Source organism: Anabrus simplex, chromosome 3 (genome assembly GCF_040414725.1).
Source record: "Anabrus simplex isolate iqAnaSimp1 chromosome 3, ASM4041472v1, whole genome shotgun sequence".
Classification (NCBI taxonomy): Eukaryota; Metazoa; Arthropoda; class Insecta; order Orthoptera; family Tettigoniidae; genus Anabrus; species Anabrus simplex.
In genome coordinates, this window is record NC_090267.1 from 465,927,283 (window position 1) to 465,947,534 (window position 20,252).

A 20,252-nucleotide genomic window follows, 5' to 3' on the forward strand; every position below is an offset into this window, starting at 1 on the left:
AAAAGATCAACTAAGAATCAGTGGATAACTCAGGAGATACTGGACCTGACTGATGAACGACGAAAACACAATAATGCTAGAGATGAAGAGGGCAGAAAATAATACAGGCGATTAAAGAATGAATGAAGTGGATAGAAAGTGCAAGGTAGCTAAGGAAGACTGGCTGAAGGAGAAGTGCAAGGATGTCGAAAGTTGTATGGTCCTAGGAAAGGTAGATGCTGCATACAGGAAAATCAAGGAAACCTTTGGAGAAAGGAAATCTAGGTGTATGAATATTAAGAGCTCAGATGGAAAGCCACTTCTAGGGAAAGAAGACAAAGCTGAAAGATGGCAGGAACATATCCAACAGCTGTATCAAGGTGAAGGTGTAGATAATTGGGTTCTGGAACAAGAGGCTGTTGATGCTGATAAAATGGGAGACCCAATTTTGAGGTCAGAATTTGACAGAGCTGTGAGCGACCTAAATAGGAACAAGGCACCTGGAATTGATGACATTCCCTCTGAATTACTGACTGCCTTAGGAGAAACCAGCATGGCAAGGTTATTCCATTTAGTGTGTAAGATGTATGAGACAGGAGAAGTCCCATCCGATTTTCGGCAGAATGTTGTTATACCTATTCCCAAGAAATCCAGTGCTGACAGGTGTGAAAACTATCGCACCATTAGTTTAGTACAGGGTCAGCCAACTGCGTGTACGTGTGATGTCAGGTAACACGTCACTCACTCTGCTTGGTCAGCGAAACAAAGTACTTAGTACTGTAACTGAGAAGTGAAAGCTAGAGAGGCGAGGGGAAACACAACGTCATTCGTAGGGGGAGGTCCAAGAGCTGCAGGTACAATGCGGTATGTGTAGTACATATTTCTCTCTACATATTTTATTGTAACGTAACTTAAGAGTTACAAAGCAACTTTATTTCTACATATACAAACTAACGTGTTTTCTATCGGTTCATCTTCGGAACCGATATTGAACAAAAAATTGCTGTGTTTTACAATATCATGCACAGTAAAAAGAGTGCAAATAGTAACAAACAGTACAGTTTTACAACAAAAATAGTACAATCTGTAAACTCAAAACATACGTTTTACCTCATGATATCGATACTCAGTTGCCACTCAAGGGTTTCCTTGATTTTTGTATTCTTCTTTCGTTGAATAGCTTTTCAATATTTGGAGTTAATGCTTTTAGAAACACTAAGAGCACACGTCAAATTGTGATCTGACAACTGGCTTCTCTGTTTTGGTTTCGTTGTTTTTAAAATAGAAAGAGTCGTTCACAGGCATACGTAGAACCGAAAATACTCAACATTCTTGCTGCAAACCTATGCAATCGGGGAAACCTTTTTTGTGAAAAATGTCTATAAAAGTCACAGAAATCCTTCTTATTTAAAAATTTATCTCTTAGTTCTCTATCACAATGTAAATCTATTAACTCTAATTGTAAGTCCGGATGAACGTTATCTGCAACAACTGAATATGGCATGGTTAAAAGTTAAAAATCAGTTTCCAGACACTCCAAATTGTTAAATCTAGAATCAAATTCCGAATAAAGTTTTTTTTTTTTTGATTTTGACATACCTATCAATATCCTCAGCCGTAGCACATTCAAACACTGTAAGCTGATTTAGAAAATGTGGAATAGTTCTGTTCATAAACTGACGCTCCTACAGACACAATTTTAATTTGAAGGATTTCACTCTATCAAACATTTCTGTAATTATTAAACCCTTTTCCTGGAGAGAAACATTCAGAATGTTCAAATGACCTGTTAAATCTGCAAGAAATGCGAGGTCACAAATCCACCTGCGATCTTGTAGTTCGGGGACTGGCACATTTTGTCGCTCCATAAATGTCCTTGTCCTAGTTGAAAAAACGCATCGAGTACTTTGCCTCGACTAAGCCAGCAAACAGCACAATGATAAGGCAAATCACCAAGTTCACTGTCACTTTCTGCTAGGAATTCCTTGAACTGCCGATGATGTAAGGCCCTTGATCTTATTAGGTTAGTAATTCTAACCGCTGCGATCATTACATTGTTCAGTTCAATGCTTTTCGCACATAGATTTTCTAAATATATGATACAGTGAATTGGAACAAGTGTGTGAGCTATATTGAGAGTCTTCATTTTTTGTATTATGAGCCCAACTACTCCAGAATTGCGTCCTACCATAGAAGGTGCACCATCTGTTGCCATTGAAACTAGTTTGTTCCATGGCAAGGAAGCATTTTCAACAACACTTACAATGCAGTGGTATTCTTCATAGGCACTAAATCCAGTAGTTCCTCACAAACTGTAAGATTTTCGTCAACCCCTCGTATGAAAACGGCTAGTTGGGCCGTGTCAGAAATATCTGTGCTCTCTTCAATTGTTAAGGAGTATGGCCGGAAGCTTTTTGTCAGTTCTAATAATTGTAGGTGGACATCATCAGATAGGTCTTGAATTCTTCTCAACACTGTGTGCGCGGACAAGCTGGTAGCTTCGAACTCTTCAATTATATTTGGACAACACTCCTCACCTGCTAGAATTAAACATTCCTTTACGAATTCACCATCACTTTTTAGTTTCTTTGCAATTAAATATGAAATTTTATAACTCAGTCGAACTGCTGACTCACTGATCGAACGTTCGACAGGGTTATTTAATTTACCTTTTAGTTCCATAATTGCACGTACCCTTTCCCCGCCTTGATACCGATCATAATCTGCAGCGTGATACAAACTGTAGTGGCGTTGTAAATTATATCTTTTTACATACTGTAGCTCTTTTCTACAAACTAAACATTTAGCTGTAGCATTTCTATCATTTTCAACAAATAAATATAAATCTACCCATAAATATAAAAAGATCGCAGGGATAGGTAGCTTGTCGCACCGTGATGTGCCCGGTTCATCCATACATATGTACTGTATTGTACTACTACCACCACCACTACAAAGCGAGGCTGTCTTACTCTACGACAGCGGATCCCCACCTTCTTCGCTCCTGCGTCTCATGGGCTCTTTTACACCACACGCCAGCCAGTTAGCTGACCCTGGTTTAGTATCTCATGCCTGCAAAATTTTAACACGTATTATTTACAAAAGAATGAAAAAACAAGTTGAAGCTGAGTTGGGAGGAGATCAATTTGGCTTCAGAAGAAATGTAGGAACACGTGAAGCAATCCTGACTTTACGTCTGATCTTAGAGGATCGAATCAAGAAGGACAAGACCACGTACATGGCATTCGTAGATCTAGAACAGGCATTCGATAATGTTGATTGGACCAAGCTATTTAAGATTCTGAAGGTGATTGGGATCAGATACCGAGAACGAAGAATTATCTACAATCTGTATAAAAATTAGTCTGCAGTGATAAGAATCGAGGGCTTTGAAAAAGAAGCAGCAATCCAGAAAGGAGTGAGGCAAGGCTGCAGTTTGTCCCCCCTCCTTTTCAATGTTTACATAGAACAGGCAGTAAAGGAAATCAAAGAGGAATTTGGAAAGGGAGTCACAATCCAAGGAGATGAAATCAAAGCCTTGAGATTTGCCGATGATATTGTTATTTTATCTGAGACTGCAGAACATCTCGAGAAGCTGCTGAATGGTATGGATGAAGTCTTGGGTAAGGAGTACAAGATGCAAATAAATAAGTCCAAAACAAAAGTAATGGAGTGCAGTCGAACGAAGGCAGGTGATGCAAGAAATATTAGATTAGGAAATTAAGTCTTAAAGGAAGTAGATGAATATTGTTACTTGGGTAGTAAAATAACTAACGATGGCAGAAGTAAGGAGGACATAAAATGCAGATTAGCACAAGCAAGGAAGAGCTTTCTTAAGAAAAGAAATTTGCTCACTTTAAACATTGATATAGGAATTAGAAAGATGTTTTTGAAGACTTTCGTGTGGAGCGTGGCATTGTATGGAAGTGAAACATGGACGATAACTAGCTCAGAAAGAAAGAGAATGGAAGCTTTTGAAATGTGGTGTTACAGAAGAATGCTGAAGGTGAGATGGATAGATCGAATCACGAATGAAGAGATACTGAATCGAATTGGCGAGAGGAGATCGATTTGGCTAAATTTGACGAGAAGAAGAGATAGAATGATAGGACACATCCTAAGACACCCAGGTCTTGTTCAGTAGGTTTCTGAAGGAAGTGTAGGTGGTAAGAACGGTAAGAGTAGACCAAGGTATGAATATGACAAGCAGATTGGAGCAGATGTAGGATGCAGTAGTTACGTAGAAATGAACAGTTTAGCACAGGATAGGGTGGCATGCAGACGTTTAATACGGTATGTTAAACTGACATCCTTTTACGAAAGTACGTGGCAGTAAAGTGAAGTACGATAAAGATCAACAAAGCGGAGATAGAATGGGATAGATCACATAGTTTATTGAAGAATACAGTTCCCGGTCGGAAGTTGTGAGTAATTCTCCCTATTTCTCGGTTAAATATTGTTGTTCATCTGAAGCGGGGAGTGACACTCTAGCTGAAGATTAATGAAACCAATCGTCGACGATAATCTCTCTTATTATCTGTCCCATCGAAAAGAGTAAGATGGATCTTTAATTAAACCATTTTAGCCAACTTGAAGTGACATAGCCTGTAAAACAGTGCATTAATGATAACTCCCTCGTTATCCTCCTATCAAAAAAGGTGCACATGAGAATTATTTTTAGAAATTGACTTCCATTAAGGCTGGTAGTTTTCCATTAAGTTTGGTCATCTATATTTTGTGGGAGGGTAAAATCACTGTTATATGAGTAGTTACCCAGTTATAGAAACTCAACAAACGAACGAACAGACAAATCGACAGAAAAGCTAAACAGGTCCGCTCGAACATAGACTGAAAAACGGTATGTTAATGATATCTCCCTTATTAATCCTCGTATCGAAATGATGCACATGAAAGATGAGTTAAAAATTTATTTCCATTGAGGCAAATAGATTTGGTTGTGTGTATTTTTGGGAGTGCAAAATCACGGTTTCGGTTTCGTATAAACCCCCAGTAAATTCAGGGATTTAGAAACAATACTGGCCCTAAAACGTACCCTAGGACAGTTGGATTCAAAATATGATGTTTTGTAGAAATATATCCAGTAGTTTTCAAGTTATAAGAACTCAGGCAAATAGACAAACAAACAGACCGACACTAAAGCTTAAAAAATATGCAGATGTTCATTTTCACCTGAAACGGAAAACTGAAAGAAAATTTCGCCAAAATAGTCCATGTACACTACAGGCACACGGTCGTTACAACTTTATTTATATTGATAAGGAATCTGCTCCATGTACAACATTTTGGCCTATGTCCACCGGACTTAGTTTATAAAACCGTCTGTTAATGATATCTCCCTAATTAATCATCCTATCGAAAAAGCGCACATGAGGAACAAGTTTTGGAAATGGATTTCCATCAAGGTTGGTTGATTCCCATCCAGGTTGGTTTGGTATATTTTGTTTCTGGTTTCCTATAAACCCCCAGTCCACTCCTGGTATTTGAAATGCTATGGACCTTAAAAGGTATCCTTGGACATGGTAATGCTAAATATGAAGTTTGATTAAAATATTTCCAGTAGCTTTTCAGTTATAACAAATTGTCTTTACAAGGACCCGCTTTTAGGCTAAGTCCTCTCGAACTTAGAGTGAAAAACGGTCCGTTAATGGTATCTTCCTTATTCGTCCTCGTATCGAAATGATTCACATGAGAAAAAAATTAGAAATTGATTTCCTTTAAGGCAGGTAGATTTCCATTAAGTTTGATTGATATTTTGTGAGAGTGCAAAATCACGGTTTCGGTTTTGTATGAACCACCAGTCAGTTCAGGGAATGAGAAACAATATTGGCCCCAAAACCTACCCAAGGGCAGGTGGATTATAAATGTAAAGTTTGGTAGAAATATATCCAGTAGTTTCCAAGTCATGAGAACTCAGACAAACAGACAAACAAACACACAAACAAACACTAAAGTAAAAAATATGCATATAGTCATTAACACCTGAAACGGACAAATGAATGAAAATTTCGCCAAAATAGTCAATATAGATGGGTATGAACATGGACTTATAAAAATACTGAGTATCATAATTCACCTCAGCGACCCCGAAAACTATGGATTCGATACTGTTTTCGATTAATTTTTATATCTCTAACCCTCCTCAAATCCCACCATAAAGGGGCGTGAATTTGGACTGAAAAAAATTCGGAGTGCCACTAATCATCTGAGCGACCCCGAAAACTGTGGATTCGACACTATTTTCGATTAATTTATGTATCCCTCAGCACTCGTCCCACACCCCAAAGGGAGCTGAACATGGACTTTTAAGAAATTCGGAGTGTCACTATTCATCTCAGTGACACAGAAAATTATGGATTCGACACTATTTTCGATTATTTTTGTATATCTGTCCTCCCTCGCTCCCCCCCCCCCGAAGGGGGCTGAACTTGGTTTATAAAATTCTGGAGTGTCACTGTTCATATCAGTGTCCCCGAAAAGTATGGATTCGACAATAATTTTGATGATTTTTATATCTCACCCCCTCTCCACCCCACCCCTAAGGGTGCCTCCGATGTGTTACCCCCACACGGTTTGTCAAAAGAAATCCGGAGTGTCACTATTCATCTCAGCGAGCCCGAAAAGCATGCATTCGACACTACTTTCGATTATTTTTATATCTCACCACCCCCCTCACCCCACCACCCCTAAGGGTATCTGGGGTGTCTTACAACCACGTGGTTCGACTCATAATACTAAAAATCCGGAGTGCCGCTATTCATCTCAGCGACGCCGAAAACTGTGGATTTGACACATTTTCGACTATTTTTATATATCACTCCCCCCTCGCCCCGCACACCAAAGGGGGCTGAAATTGGACTTATAAAAATCCTTAGTCTCACTATTCATCTCAGCCACCACGAAAACTATGGATTCGGCACTATTTTCGATTATTTTTATATATGTCTCCCCCATCGACCCCCACCACGAAGGGGGCAAAACTTGGACTTTAAAAAATTCTGGAGAGTCGCTATTCATTTCAGCGACCCCGAAAATTATGAATTCGACACCATTTTCGATGATATTTATATCTTACCCACTCGCCCCCCGCCCCTAAGGGTTCCTGGGGTGCCTTACGCCCACGTGGTTTTTCTCCTGATACTAAAAATCTGGAGTGCCACTATTCACCTTGACGACCCCGAAAACTATGTACTCGACACTATTTCCGATTAATTTTATGTATCACTCCCCCCGCCCCCCCCCCATCCCAATGGGGGATAAACTTGGACTTTAAAAATTCTGGAGTGCCACTGTTCATCTCTGCGACCACGTAAAGTACGTATGGATTCGACACTATTTTAGAATATTTTATATGTTACCCCCCTCGCCCCCCCAGGCCCTATGGGTATATGGGGTGTCTCACCCCACGCGGTTTATCAAACGATGTCCGGAGTGTCACTATTCATCTCAGCGACCCCTAAAAGGATGGATTCGACACTATTTTCGATCATTTTGATATATCACCCCTCCCTCGCCCCCACCCCAAAAGGGGCTAAAATGGACTTTAAAAAATTCCGGAGTGTCACGATTCATTTCAGCGACCACGAAAAGTATGGATTCGACACTATTGTCGAATATTTTATGTGTCATCCTCCCTCGCCCCCCACCACCACCCCTATGGGTGTCTTACCCCACGCGGTTTGTCAAAAGAAATCCGGAGTGTCACTATTCATCTCAGCGACCCCGAAAAGGATGGATTCGACACTATTTCCTATTACTTTGGTATATTACTCCCCCCTCGCCCCCAACCCAAAAGGGACTTGAATGGATTTGGACTTGGAAAAATTCCGGAGTATCGCTATTCATCTCAGCGAATCCGAAAACGATGGATTCGACATTATTTTCGTATATTTTTAAATGTGACCCCTTCGCCCCCCGCCCCTAAGGGTACTTGGGGTGTCTTACCCCCACGCGGTTTGTCTCCTGATACAAAGTCGTAAGTGAACCCATGACCTTTGTGCCCTAAGAACATTATGCATTATATAACAAAATAATTAAAAGTTGGATTCTTGATAGCATGGATTTGACACGTGACGAGGGGGTGATTACCTTCGGTCCCACGCTCTGGGGTACGTGACGTCAACCACACGTGTCGACGGCGGAAGAATCTCAAGTAATTTTTATGAACTATTTCAAAGCGCGTGTACACGGCGTGACCACGCCAAGTCAAAAAAATATAGTGCCTATCAAAGGAGGTCAATCATCTCACAAATCGAACCCGTAAAATTTTTAAATGTCCATGAACACTACCATCAGAAATGTAGCAAGCATGTAGTCACTTTCAAAACTCTTGAAATTACAGTTTAGGTAAGTCAGAAAATTTAGAGAAATTTTCTTGGCGGCAAAGGGAGAGATCCGAAGAGAGGGGGTAACTGCTATAAATATGAAGGGACGCCATGACGAAGCTTCCTTCTCCGGCATTTGTGATACAAAGCGGACGAAATTGTTGAGTTGCTCCGCGAAATCAAATCAACGAAAGTAGACTGAGTTCGACTGCAGATTTTAGCCAGTGTGGCTAAGTCTTGACTCCGTGGGGAGATAGTTTTCTTGAGAGAAATAAGTGTATCAGATAGGACGGTCAAAGTACCGAAATATTCTAATGTGATTGAGTAATTCGTGTGCGGGAATAATTGAAATCCATCGTGTGCGCCCAGCAAACAAGTGAAGGGTATTTTCTTTTTTTTTATGCTTTATTCCAGGAAACCTGAAGAAACATAATGAGATGTACAGCCATGAATGTAAAGATGGCTAAATAAATGCCAGGGTCACAGGTGAGCCCTAAGACGAATACTGGCGTGGACATGAGGTAGGTGGCTTTCCATCTTACTACCTCTTATATCTTGTCTCGTGATTTCTTGTATTTGAATGGGGATTTACGACGCAGTGGTCACCCCTACTAAGTTTTGTAAATGTGAGGGTACGACTAAAAGAGTCATTTGTTTTATTTTCCACTTGGATAAAATTTTGAAGTCTTGCGAGTGCCATATAATGTTGCAAAAAGTTATTGAATAGGGTTCCGAAGTGATATCACGTCCAATGTAGATCGTCATCCGTGTGAGTGTACTGCCTGTATTTTGTGATGTCAAAGTAAGATGTTCATTCGATGTAAAATTCTTCTGTCTCCAACCTGACGTTAATAATAATAATCCATGGTTACTCATTTTCAATCGAGTGGAAGCGCGCTGTCGGGTGAGAACCTAGGGGATGAATTTGGTCACGGAGAGAAACGTTCTTTTTTAATGCCCATTTTAAACTGTGTCTGACTGACAAATAAAAGATCTAGTAGAATGTTTCAGTCATTTCTCGTAAAAAATCAAGTTATTAAATACGATATCATTTATGCAAAGTTATTCATGAGTAATGCATTGTGCGATATTATACGTCGGTATTTCTAGTGAGGATTTATTTCCAGTTCTTTGTCGATGATAATTGTGGAGCTGGGAAACAGAGGTTAGTTTTGTGAATCAGGTTGGACCTGTCATTGAAGCCGGGATACAGAGCCCGAGGAGTGTTTTATATGAGTTGAGATGAGATGTGCGAATCAGGTTAGAGTCCTGTCATTGAAGCCGGGATATGATAACCCGAGGAATATTTTATAATGTTGGGAATGGAAAGAAATTCATAGAAATCCATAGCGGTATAATTGGCGACGCGTATAATTAGTGTGGGCATCTTGAAGCATATCTGTGCATTTTGTTGGTTAGAATATCGTATTTGTTTAATCATGTCGGCAGAGTTTAAAGGGAGCAATTTGAGAAGTCAGTCAACTGTGAATAAACCAGGTGGTTCTTGTAACTGCCAAGCGAGCGAGGGGGGTGAGACACCTCCGCTATCTAACGAGACAGTGGAGTTGAGATTGTACTGTAATTCTCGGCCAGGGATATGTTAAAATGCTGGATTTAGTTGAAAATTCATAGCCGGTAATGATCTAAGTATCGTGAAATACTGTAATTGGGGACGGAATGAACATTTGAAACCATGAACTTTGAGTATAAGGAACAGAGTAACCCAATTTCAGGGTTGTCTAAAATATAGAGCGATGGTCGTGATGATCGATTTGTCTGCGAGGGGTGTGCAAAATTCAGTGATGACGAGATATGACATCGTAATGATATGGCGAGTTGTTTGCTTTGTACGTAGATTATTAGGATATCCAAGTGTTAATAACGGTTAGGATTAGATTAGATTTTTAAGCATGATATCACGAGATGAGATATATAGCTGGACATGAATGATGTAACAAATTCTTTTCCAGCCAGATAAACATCGCAATATTGAATTCACATCACAGCTGCGTAGAAATTTGTGAGGAAACCAGAGTCCGCGGAGATGAAATTTGTTGTTTGTTCATATTTCGTTAAATCATTTAAATTTATTAAATTATTAAATTCAGTGAAACCGCATTTTGAAATAACTTTAATCAAGCGAATAACTTGGAGATGCATTCTGGAAATTTTAGTTTGTTGTCTGGGGAATATTAAAATAAAGTAAAGATTAAAGGGACATATCCGAAGGAAATGGATTTTTCTGCCACAAAGTTTGTGAGCATTGCTATTGTTGTAATTATTGAACTTTGATTGAGCAGTGAATGTGCTGGGGATAGTAAAGTGGAAACTTTGGTCATCAACCGATGTAACTTAATTGTGTTTAGCCTTCAGCCTAGAAACTTGGATGGTCAGGGGGTCATCAACCTCAGTGACTTAGATTAGGGCCATATGCCATGGTAGCATCATTTCCTTGCGGTCATCATCCACTATGACTTTAAAGTAACTTAGAAGATTAGAGGTCGGTCCATGACATAGACGCAGGTCACATCGATTCAATTAAGGGTCCATGCCGTAGAACCACTGTGTGGCACACACCGATTGGACGGCCTTAATTATACTCAGAGTCCAGAGTTCGTGTTACGAGGGCTGGACCATAACGAATCACTATGATGGTACATGTGGTCTCACATGGAAGCCGAATTTAAGGATTTCCAGACTTTCCTTTCTTAAATGATTAATAATTGAGACAATGGTTTCTAGTAAGAATGCCCATCAGGCAATTACGTTAAAGTCTCACACCAGTGTTCTGACATTTATGTAAAAATGATTGTGGTGTCCAGTGGACACAATTGACTATGACATCGTTGACATAGTAAATTACTTCATTTCCCTGAATAAATAGGAATCGTTTAAATAGACCTTTCATTCCAGTAGATAGATTAGAATTAATGAACCCTACCTTTACCTCAGCAAGTGACGAAGAACCCGAAACGACCCAAGAGACAGATCTCATGAGCTTTGCTGATAGGTAAGGAAGGTAGGTATCCCTCAATATGGACCTAAAGGGTACATTAAAATGTCGCACCAACGTTGGGGCATAAGTCACGATAACGATGAGGGAACCTAAGTCACGATAACGATAAGGATATTTTGGAAAAATCGTGTACTAGGGGAAAAGAGAAATAATGTTGAGGCTATGCCACATTATGGATGATAAAATCGTGCGCCAGAGTTGAGAGTGAACTCGAAGAAATAGATAAACGCCCGATGAGTAAGGCTAGGAGATACCACTATGAGAATAATTTATCTACTGAATGAAAGGTATAATTTAAGTGTGTTAGTGTAATTTCCCAAATTTTTGAATACTGGTTTGAGTGTTTTGGCTGATCACTTTGATCGAGTGAACATTGCATTTCACGTTTTATTAAATAAAAATTTTAGAGAATGTTGCATTTACAGTGTGATGTGTTAGATAGGAGGATGTTGTGATGTTTGTCGTTGTAGTCCCATTATACGCCGTTGAAGTCTCGGGCTCACCGATGACCTATCGTTTTCTGTTAAATACAGTATGTTTATGCAGGAGGGAGAATTGGCCCAAGGGCAGGTGGTCCAAATGATGAAGGACTTTATGGAGAAAATGGAGGCCGAGAGGAAGGAGTGGAAGGACTTAAGTGAGACTATTAAATCTATCAACAGTCGGTTAGATAGTGCAAAGACGTGTAGGAAGGATGTGAAGGAGAAGTTAGAAACTGTGGATAATAAGGTAGAAACCGTGGATGTCAAATTAGATAGTGCAGAGGTAGAATTAAAGGGTATGAAGGAAGTGGTTCAAAAGGTTGACATTAAAGTGCAGAACACTCAGGATAGTTGTAAGGAAGCTAGCGTTGATATTAGGAAGGACATTGGTGAATTTAAACATAACATTGATCAGCAGTTCATAGAAACTCGCGAGCTACATCGTGTTCTCAGGGAAAATCGGGACATAAGTAGAGGAGACCTCGATAGGCACGTCAACGGAAGTAGAGATCTACATAAGCAGTTGATGTCAGATCAAGCTGAGCCTAGGGCCAATCTGAAGACAGAGGTAGAAGAGGATATAAGAAATTTAGGTACGACTCAGGAAGAAACGCCTAGGAGTATTGAGGAGGTACAGGCAGACTTGAAGGAACCAAGTGAAAATATAAAGGCGGATGCGAAAGACTCGAACAAGAAGTTAGAAACAGTGGAGGTTATATTCGCCCGTCTACTTGAATATTTTACTAACATGGAGTCTCCTAAATCAGCGCCACAAGTAGTTACGCATGTGGAAAACCAAGTGGATGTCGTAATTCATATCCAAGAGAGTAGACCGGAAAGGGATGTTTCGCAGGCAGACATACAAGAGAATAATGGGCCAGGGTTTGAAACCATACTAAACCAGAATAGTAAGAACGTGGAACAACCTAGCTACCTGTACGGAAAGTGGAATAGACGCCGTGATCCATGTAGGAGGAACCAGGGTCGATGTCGGGAAAATTCTTACCAAAGACGCAGACGCCGTTGTGGAAATGAAGCCGATAGAAGGTGGAATAATTACAAATCCAGACATTCTGATCTATGGCATGGGTCTGAAGAGGAAAAAGCAAAACCTAAACGATTTGGTACCAATAAGAAGAAGAGGCCTAAGAAACGTAGGAGTGATGAACGTTCAGACGAGGATGCCAGCGATGACGATTATAGTCCGTCAAGAAAGGCTAAAGCAAATGCGAAGAAGTGTAAGCCTGCTGCTAAAATGAAGATGAGGATGATGAAGAAGATGGGTAAGCCAGCTGCTAAAATGAAGAAGATGAGGATGATGATGAAGAAGATGTGTAAATCAGCTGCTAAAATGAAGATGAGCAGGGTGATGAAGACGAAGTGTAAGCCAGCTGCTAAGATGAAGAAGATGAGGATGATGATGATGAAGAAGAAGAACGGTAAACCACCTGCAAAAATGAAGAAAGTCAGTGACAACGACAGTAATGAGGACAGGGATTTGAACCCAGAAACTTCGCATTTTGATGTGAATGCAAGTTCGTCGAGAAGTTGGAAGGACAAACCACCTAACATACAATAAGTCAACTACAATTCACTGGAGATCTACCCCGCAACCCCGAACTCTCCAAGCAACCAAGAACTACCAGGAAGCTGAAGGCATCAACCAGTATCCGTACACCAGAAGATGAACAACTACATAAGAGGGAGGAAAGGAATTTACATTCAAAGGTCATGTTTCATCAGACGTCAAAATTAGAAATTTCGCCATCTGGAGTATTTAAAGGAAATTCCTTGTCACTGCGCGAAAGGAATTCGTGTCTTGGGGGAAATATGAACCCATGACCTTTGTGCCCTAAGAACATTATGCATTATATAACAAAATAATTAAAAGTTGGATTCTTGATAGCATGGATTTGACACGTGACGAGGGGGTGATTACCTTCGGTCCCACGCTCTGGGGTACGTGACGTCAACCACACGTGTCGACGGCGGAAGAATCTCAAGTAATTTTTATGAACTATTTCAAAGCGCGTGTACACGGCGTGACCACGCCAAGTCAAAAAAATATAGTGCCTATCAAAGGAGGTCAATCATCTCACAAATCGAACCCGTAAAATTTTTAAATGTCCATGAACACTACCATCAGAAATGTAGCAAGCATGTAGTCACTTTCAAAACTCTTGAAATTACAGTTTAGGTAAGTCAGAAAATTTAGAGAAATTTTCTTGGCGGCAAAGGGAGAGATCCGAAGAGAGGGGGTAACTGCTATAAATATGAAGGGACGCCATGACGAAGCTTCCTTCTCCGGCATTTGTGATACAAAGCGGACGAAATTGTTGAGTTGCTCCGCGAAATCAAATCAACGAAAGTAGACTGAGTTCGACTGCAGATTTTAGCCAGTGTGGCTAAGTCTTGACTCCGTGGGGAGATAGTTTTCTTGAGAGAAATAAGTGTATCAGATAGGACGGTCAAAGTACCGAAATATTCTAATGTGATTGAGTAATTCGTGTGCGGGAATAATTGAAATCCATCGTGTGCGCCCAGCAAACAAGTGAAGGGTATTTTCTTTTTTTTTATGCTTTATTCCAGGAAACCTGAAGAAACATAATGAGATGTACAGCCATGAATGTAAAGATGGCTAAATAAATGCCAGGGTCACAGGTGAGCCCTAAGACGAATACTGGCGTGGACATGAGGTAGGTGGCTTTCCATCTTACTACCTCTTATATCTTGTCTCGTGATTTCTTGTATTTGAATGGGGATTTACGACGCAGTGGTCACCCCTACTAAGTTTTGTAAATGTGAGGGTACGACTAAAAGAGTCATTTGTTTTATTTTCCACTTGGATAAAATTTTGAAGTCTTGCGAGTGCCATATAATGTTGCAAAAAGTTATTGAATAGGGTTCCGAAGTGATATCACGTCCAATGTAGATCGTCATCCGTGTGAGTGTACTGCCTGTATTTTGTGATGTCAAAGTAAGATGTTCATTCGATGTAAAATTCTTCTGTCTCCAACCTGACGTTAATAATAATAATCCATGGTTACTCATTTTCAATCGAGTGGAAGCGCGCTGTCGGGTGAGAACCTAGGGGATGAATTTGGTCACGGAGAGAAACGTTCTTTTTTAATGCCCATTTTAAACTGTGTCTGACTGACAAATAAAAGATCTAGTAGAATGTTTCAGTCATTTCTCGTAAAAAATCAAGTTATTAAATACGATATCATTTATGCAAAGTTATTCATGAGTAATGCATTGTGCGATATTATACGTCGGTATTTCTAGTGAGGATTTATTTCCAGTTCTTTGTCGATGATAATTGTGGAGCTGGGAAACAGAGGTTAGTTTTGTGAATCAGGTTGGACCTGTCATTGAAGCCGGGATACAGAGCCCGAGGAGTGTTTTATATGAGTTGAGATGAGATGTGCGAATCAGGTTAGAGTCCTGTCATTGAAGCCGGGATATGATAACCCGAGGAATATTTTATAATGTTGGGAATGGAAAGAAATTCATAGAAATCCATAGCGGTATAATTGGCGACGCGTATAATTAGTGTGGGCATCTTGAAGCATATCTGTGCATTTTGTTGGTTAGAATATCGTATTTGTTTAATCATGTCGGCAGAGTTTAAAGGGAGCAATTTGAGAAGTCAGTCAACTGTGAATAAACCAGGTGGTTCTTGTAACTGCCAAGCGAGCGAGGGGGGTGAGACACCTCCGCTATCTAACGAGACAGTGGAGTTGAGATTGTACTGTAATTCTCGGCCAGGGATATGTTAAAATGCTGGATTTAGTTGAAAATTCATAGCCGGTAATGATCTAAGTATTGTGAAATACTGTAATTGGGGACGGAATGAACATTTGAAACCATGAACTTTGAGTATAAGGAACAGAGTAACCCAATTTCAGGGTTGTCTAAAATATAGAGCGATGGTCGTGATGATCGATTTGTCTGCGAGGGGTGTGCAAAATTCAGTGATGACGAGATATGACATCGTAATGATATGGCGAGTTGTTTGCTTTGTACGTAGATTATTAGGATATCCAAGTGTTAATAACGGTTAGGATTAGATTAGATTTTTAAGCATGATATCACGAGATGAGATATATAGCTGGACATGAATGATGTAACAAATTCTTTTCCAGCCAGATAAACATCGCAATATTGAATTCACATCACAGCTGCGTAGAAATTTGTGAGGAAACCAGAGTCCGCGGAGATGAAATTTGTTGTTTGTTCATATTTCGTTAAATCATTTAAATTTATTAAATTATTAAATTCAGTGAAACCGCATTTTGAAATAACTTTAATCAAGCGAATAACTTGGAGATGCATTCTGGAAATTTTAGTTTGTTGTCTGGGGAATATTAAAATAAAGTAAAGATTAAAGGGACATATCCGAAGGAAATGGATTTTTCTGCCACAAAGTTTGTGAGCATTGCTATTGTTGTAATTATTGAACTTTGATTGAGCAGTGAATGTGCTGGGGATAGTAAAGTGGAAACTTTGGTCATCAACCGATGTAACTTAATTGTGTTTAGCCTTCAGCCTAGAAACTTGGATGGTCAGGGGGTCATCAACCTCAGTGACTTAGATTAGGGCCATATGCCATGGTAGCATCATTTCCTTGCGGTCATCATCCACTATGACTTTAAAGTAACTTAGAAGATTAGAGGTCGGTCCATGACATAGACGCAGGTCACATCGATTCAATTAAGGGTCCATGCCGTAGAACCACTGTGTGGCACACACCGATTGGACGGCCTTAATTATACTCAGAGTCCAGAGTTCGTGTTACGAGGGCTGGACCATAACGAATCACTATGATGGTACATGTGGTCTCACATGGAAGCCGAATTTAAGGATTTCCAGACTTTCCTTTCTTAAATGATTAATAATTGAGACAATGGTTTCTAGTAAGAATGCCCATCAGGCAATTACGTTAAAGTCTCACACCAGTGTTCTGACATTTATGTAAAAATGATTGTGGTGTCCAGTGGACACAATTGACTATGACATCGTTGACATAGTAAATTACTTCATTTCCCTGAATAAATAGGAATCGTTTAAATAGACCTTTCATTCCAGTAGATAGATTAGAATTAATGAACCCTACCTTTACCTCAGCAAGTGACGAAGAACCCGAAACGACCCAAGAGACAGATCTCATGAGCTTTGCTGATAGGTAAGGAAGGTAGGTATCCCTCAATATGGACCTAAAGGGTTCATAAGTGTACCAAGTTTGGTGTAAATCACTCCAGTGGTTTAGGAGGAGACGTAATACATACACACATACGTTCATACAACGACATATATATAGCTTATATATAGATAGATAGATATAGATGTCCTATAGATGACCGATAAATATGAGCACGTTTAAAAGTGCTGACCTCCACTTCGAGATTTACTTCTCCTAAACGGAACGTTATATCAACAAATGGTTTGCGCCATCAGACGCTCCTTTTATGCTTCTACATGTTTGGTCCTAAACCATTTTCTCGTATCTCCCATATTTATGGGTTATACTGAGTTCGAAAATTTGTTAGGGTGAAATTTTGGGTACATTCTTAATATTTACATTATTTTTTTCATACTTACGTATAAGTTGGAGTCATGAAATTTGGTCCACGTGTGACCATCAATCGTGTCAATATGGGTACCAAATTTGATGACTTTATTTTTCCTATAAGTGTGTCAAACAATGAATTATACGTGTAAAAATCACAAAATTTACGAAAAATTCAGAAATATAGCCAAATTAACGTACTGTATAAGCATAGCGTATCGACGAGGAAAGGAAATTCCTGAAAGTTTTTGAGCCCACGAAACCTATATATTGTGGATTTGGATAAAATATACGACAGCATTCTTATACTGAGCCCAAAATGTGAGAATTTTCGATTTTTATAGGGATCCTGGGTCATCAGCTTCTCCGGTACCAAGTGTCATATTTCTGGGATTTCTGGAAATGCCTCATTAATTCATGTCTATTTTCATTTTTATAACTGAGAGAGAGAGAGAGAGAGAGAGAGAGAGAGAGAGAGAGAGAGTGTGTGTGTGTGTGTGTGTGTGTGTGAAAATGTTAAAACATTATCTACGTTGTATTACTTTTACAGGCACATATAATGGTCTGGCTATTATTTATATTACAAAGTAAATTGGACATTTCAATACACTGCTTGGACTGTAATTTTTCTTTCATCGAATAAATTAAAATTCACAACCGGTGTGAACCTAGTCCATTTTTGTTTTGTTTGCAAAATGAAATTGTTCACCAGGGTAAATAACTTATCATTTCATATGTACGTCAAAATTTAAGTCAGAAAATACCCGCCGGGCTGAGTGGCTGAGACGGTTGAGGCGCTAACCTTCTGACCCCAACTTGACAGGTTCGATTTTGGCTCAGTCCGGTGGTATTTGAAGGTGCTCAAGCACGTCAGCCTCGTGTCGGTAGATTTACTGGCACATTAAAGAACTCCTGCGGGACTAAATTCCGGCACCTCGGCGTCTCCGAAAACCGTAAAAATAGTAGTTAGTGGGAAGTAAACCAATAACATTAAAATATACATTATTAGAAAATATCCTGGAAATGATGCATTTTCTAACATTTATTTAAATTTCCAGAAATTAATTATGAGCCAGAAACTTTAGGGCTCAGTTTCCCTAAAGTTCTAAACTATTCCAAACGGACATGGATCACTTTGAACCCCTGATATAACTCGCTCGCACCAACTCCTTTCACGGCGCTCTCTTTCCTCCTCCACTGCCGACTCTTATTTCACAGCGAAGTGCTGATTTACACACTGTGAAGCGGTTTTGGACGCCGCTGTCTTAAGATGTCAGTTGCCCAAGAATAGTCCAACGTGTTTTAAACTTTTTAGTAAAACCAACCTACAACAAATCTATGAGTTGGTTTGAATAATTACTTCACGATTCTTTGGTTAATTCAACAAAGAATAATTCAATCGGACTTCAGCGCTTAAAATTTGGTTTTTGGTTCACGAAAACTAACAACAAACAAAAACATTTGCACTCTTAATAGGTTTTACCATATAACTATTCATTTTTGAGATAATAGTCCTCTGTTTTACCATGCTGCTGCTGCTGCTGATGATGATTATAATGATGAACAGGTATGGTGTCCGTCTATGTGGTGTTGTGGTTAGTGTGATTAGCTGCCACCCCCGGAGGCCCGGGTTTGATTCCCGGCCCTGCCACGAAATTTGCAAAGTGGTACGAGGGCTGGAACGGGGTCCACTCAGCCTCGGGAGGTCAACTGAGTAGAGGGGGTTCAATTCCCACCTCAGCCATCCTGGAAGTGGTTTTCCGTGGTTTCCCACTTCTCCTCCAGGCAAATGCCGGGATGGTACCTAACATAAGGCCACGGCCGCTTCCTTGTCTATCCCTTCCAATCTTCCCATCCCTCAACAAGGCCCCTGTTAAGTATTGCAGGTGAGGCCGCCTGGGCGAGGTATCGGTCATCCTCCCAGTTGTATCCCCCGACCCAATGTCTCACGCTCCAGGACACTGCCCTTGAGGCGGTAGAGGTGGGATCCAACGCTGAGTCCGAGGGAAAAGCCAACCCTGGAAGGTAAACAGATTAAGAAAGAAAGAAAGAAAGAACAGGTATGGTTCTTGAAACTTTACATCCAAGTTTAGAACAACTATTTAATAACAAAATATTTATATACAATCCATAGAGACATAGTAATAAAACCTATGAATATGGTATGTCTTCAATAAAAATCAGTCCACACATTTAAGAAAATAGTCACACTACAGAATTATTTGTTCAGTTCACGTATTCTGAAACAGAAAAGACATTCCTTCGTCCCAGTTCTCTCCGAACGTCCAACAGCAAAGACGAGGATTGAACCCAGATTCATCTTGCAGACTAGCACAGCAAGAACTATGTCAAGAGATCTATTATGATATATTTTCTAGATTTCTTCTTTTGTATCATCCTCTTCGTTCTGCCCTTTTCGTTTCCTTCCAGTGTTGGAGAAGAAAAGGAACGGATAAAGCAGCGAGTGTTCTCACCAATTGAGAACTCCAGGTATATACTTATCAATGAGGGACTGGTAGTACGGCTTAAGACTCTCAATGTCTGGAATTCCATCGCTTTTTGTGTACAAATCGTATTTGCTGAAATCAGAAAGAAAATCCGTTAAAATTCTACTCAGACATGAGCAAGACAAGTACGACAACGAATAACATATTAGTACTATTCTTTAATATTTGCCGCAATTACGTAATAATAATAATAATAATAATAATAATAATAATAATAATAATAATAATAATAATAATAATAATTGTACCGGGCGGTACACCTCCACGCCGCTAATTTAAAATGTGCGCCAGTTGAAACTCCTCTGCTGGAGGAAGTCTGAACTTTATCGACGGTATTAATTTTCAAGTTTCTCAGAA

At 39.8% G+C, this 20,252-nt stretch overlaps 1 protein-coding gene across 1 annotated transcript in view; it reads right to left on the bottom strand.

Annotated features, from left to right (window-relative positions):
* Window positions 1-19,451: 19,451 nt before the first annotated feature.
* Window positions 19,452-20,252, bottom strand: part of LOC136866526 (inositol oxygenase) — a 69,724-nt gene continuing 68,923 nt past the window's right edge. The window contains exon 7 of the mRNA XM_067143574.2: window positions 19,452-19,967. Within this exon, the coding sequence (XP_066999675.2) occupies window positions 19,859-19,967 (109 nt within the window). The 3' untranslated portion in view covers window positions 19,452-19,858. The remainder of the gene's footprint in view (window positions 19,968-20,252) is intronic.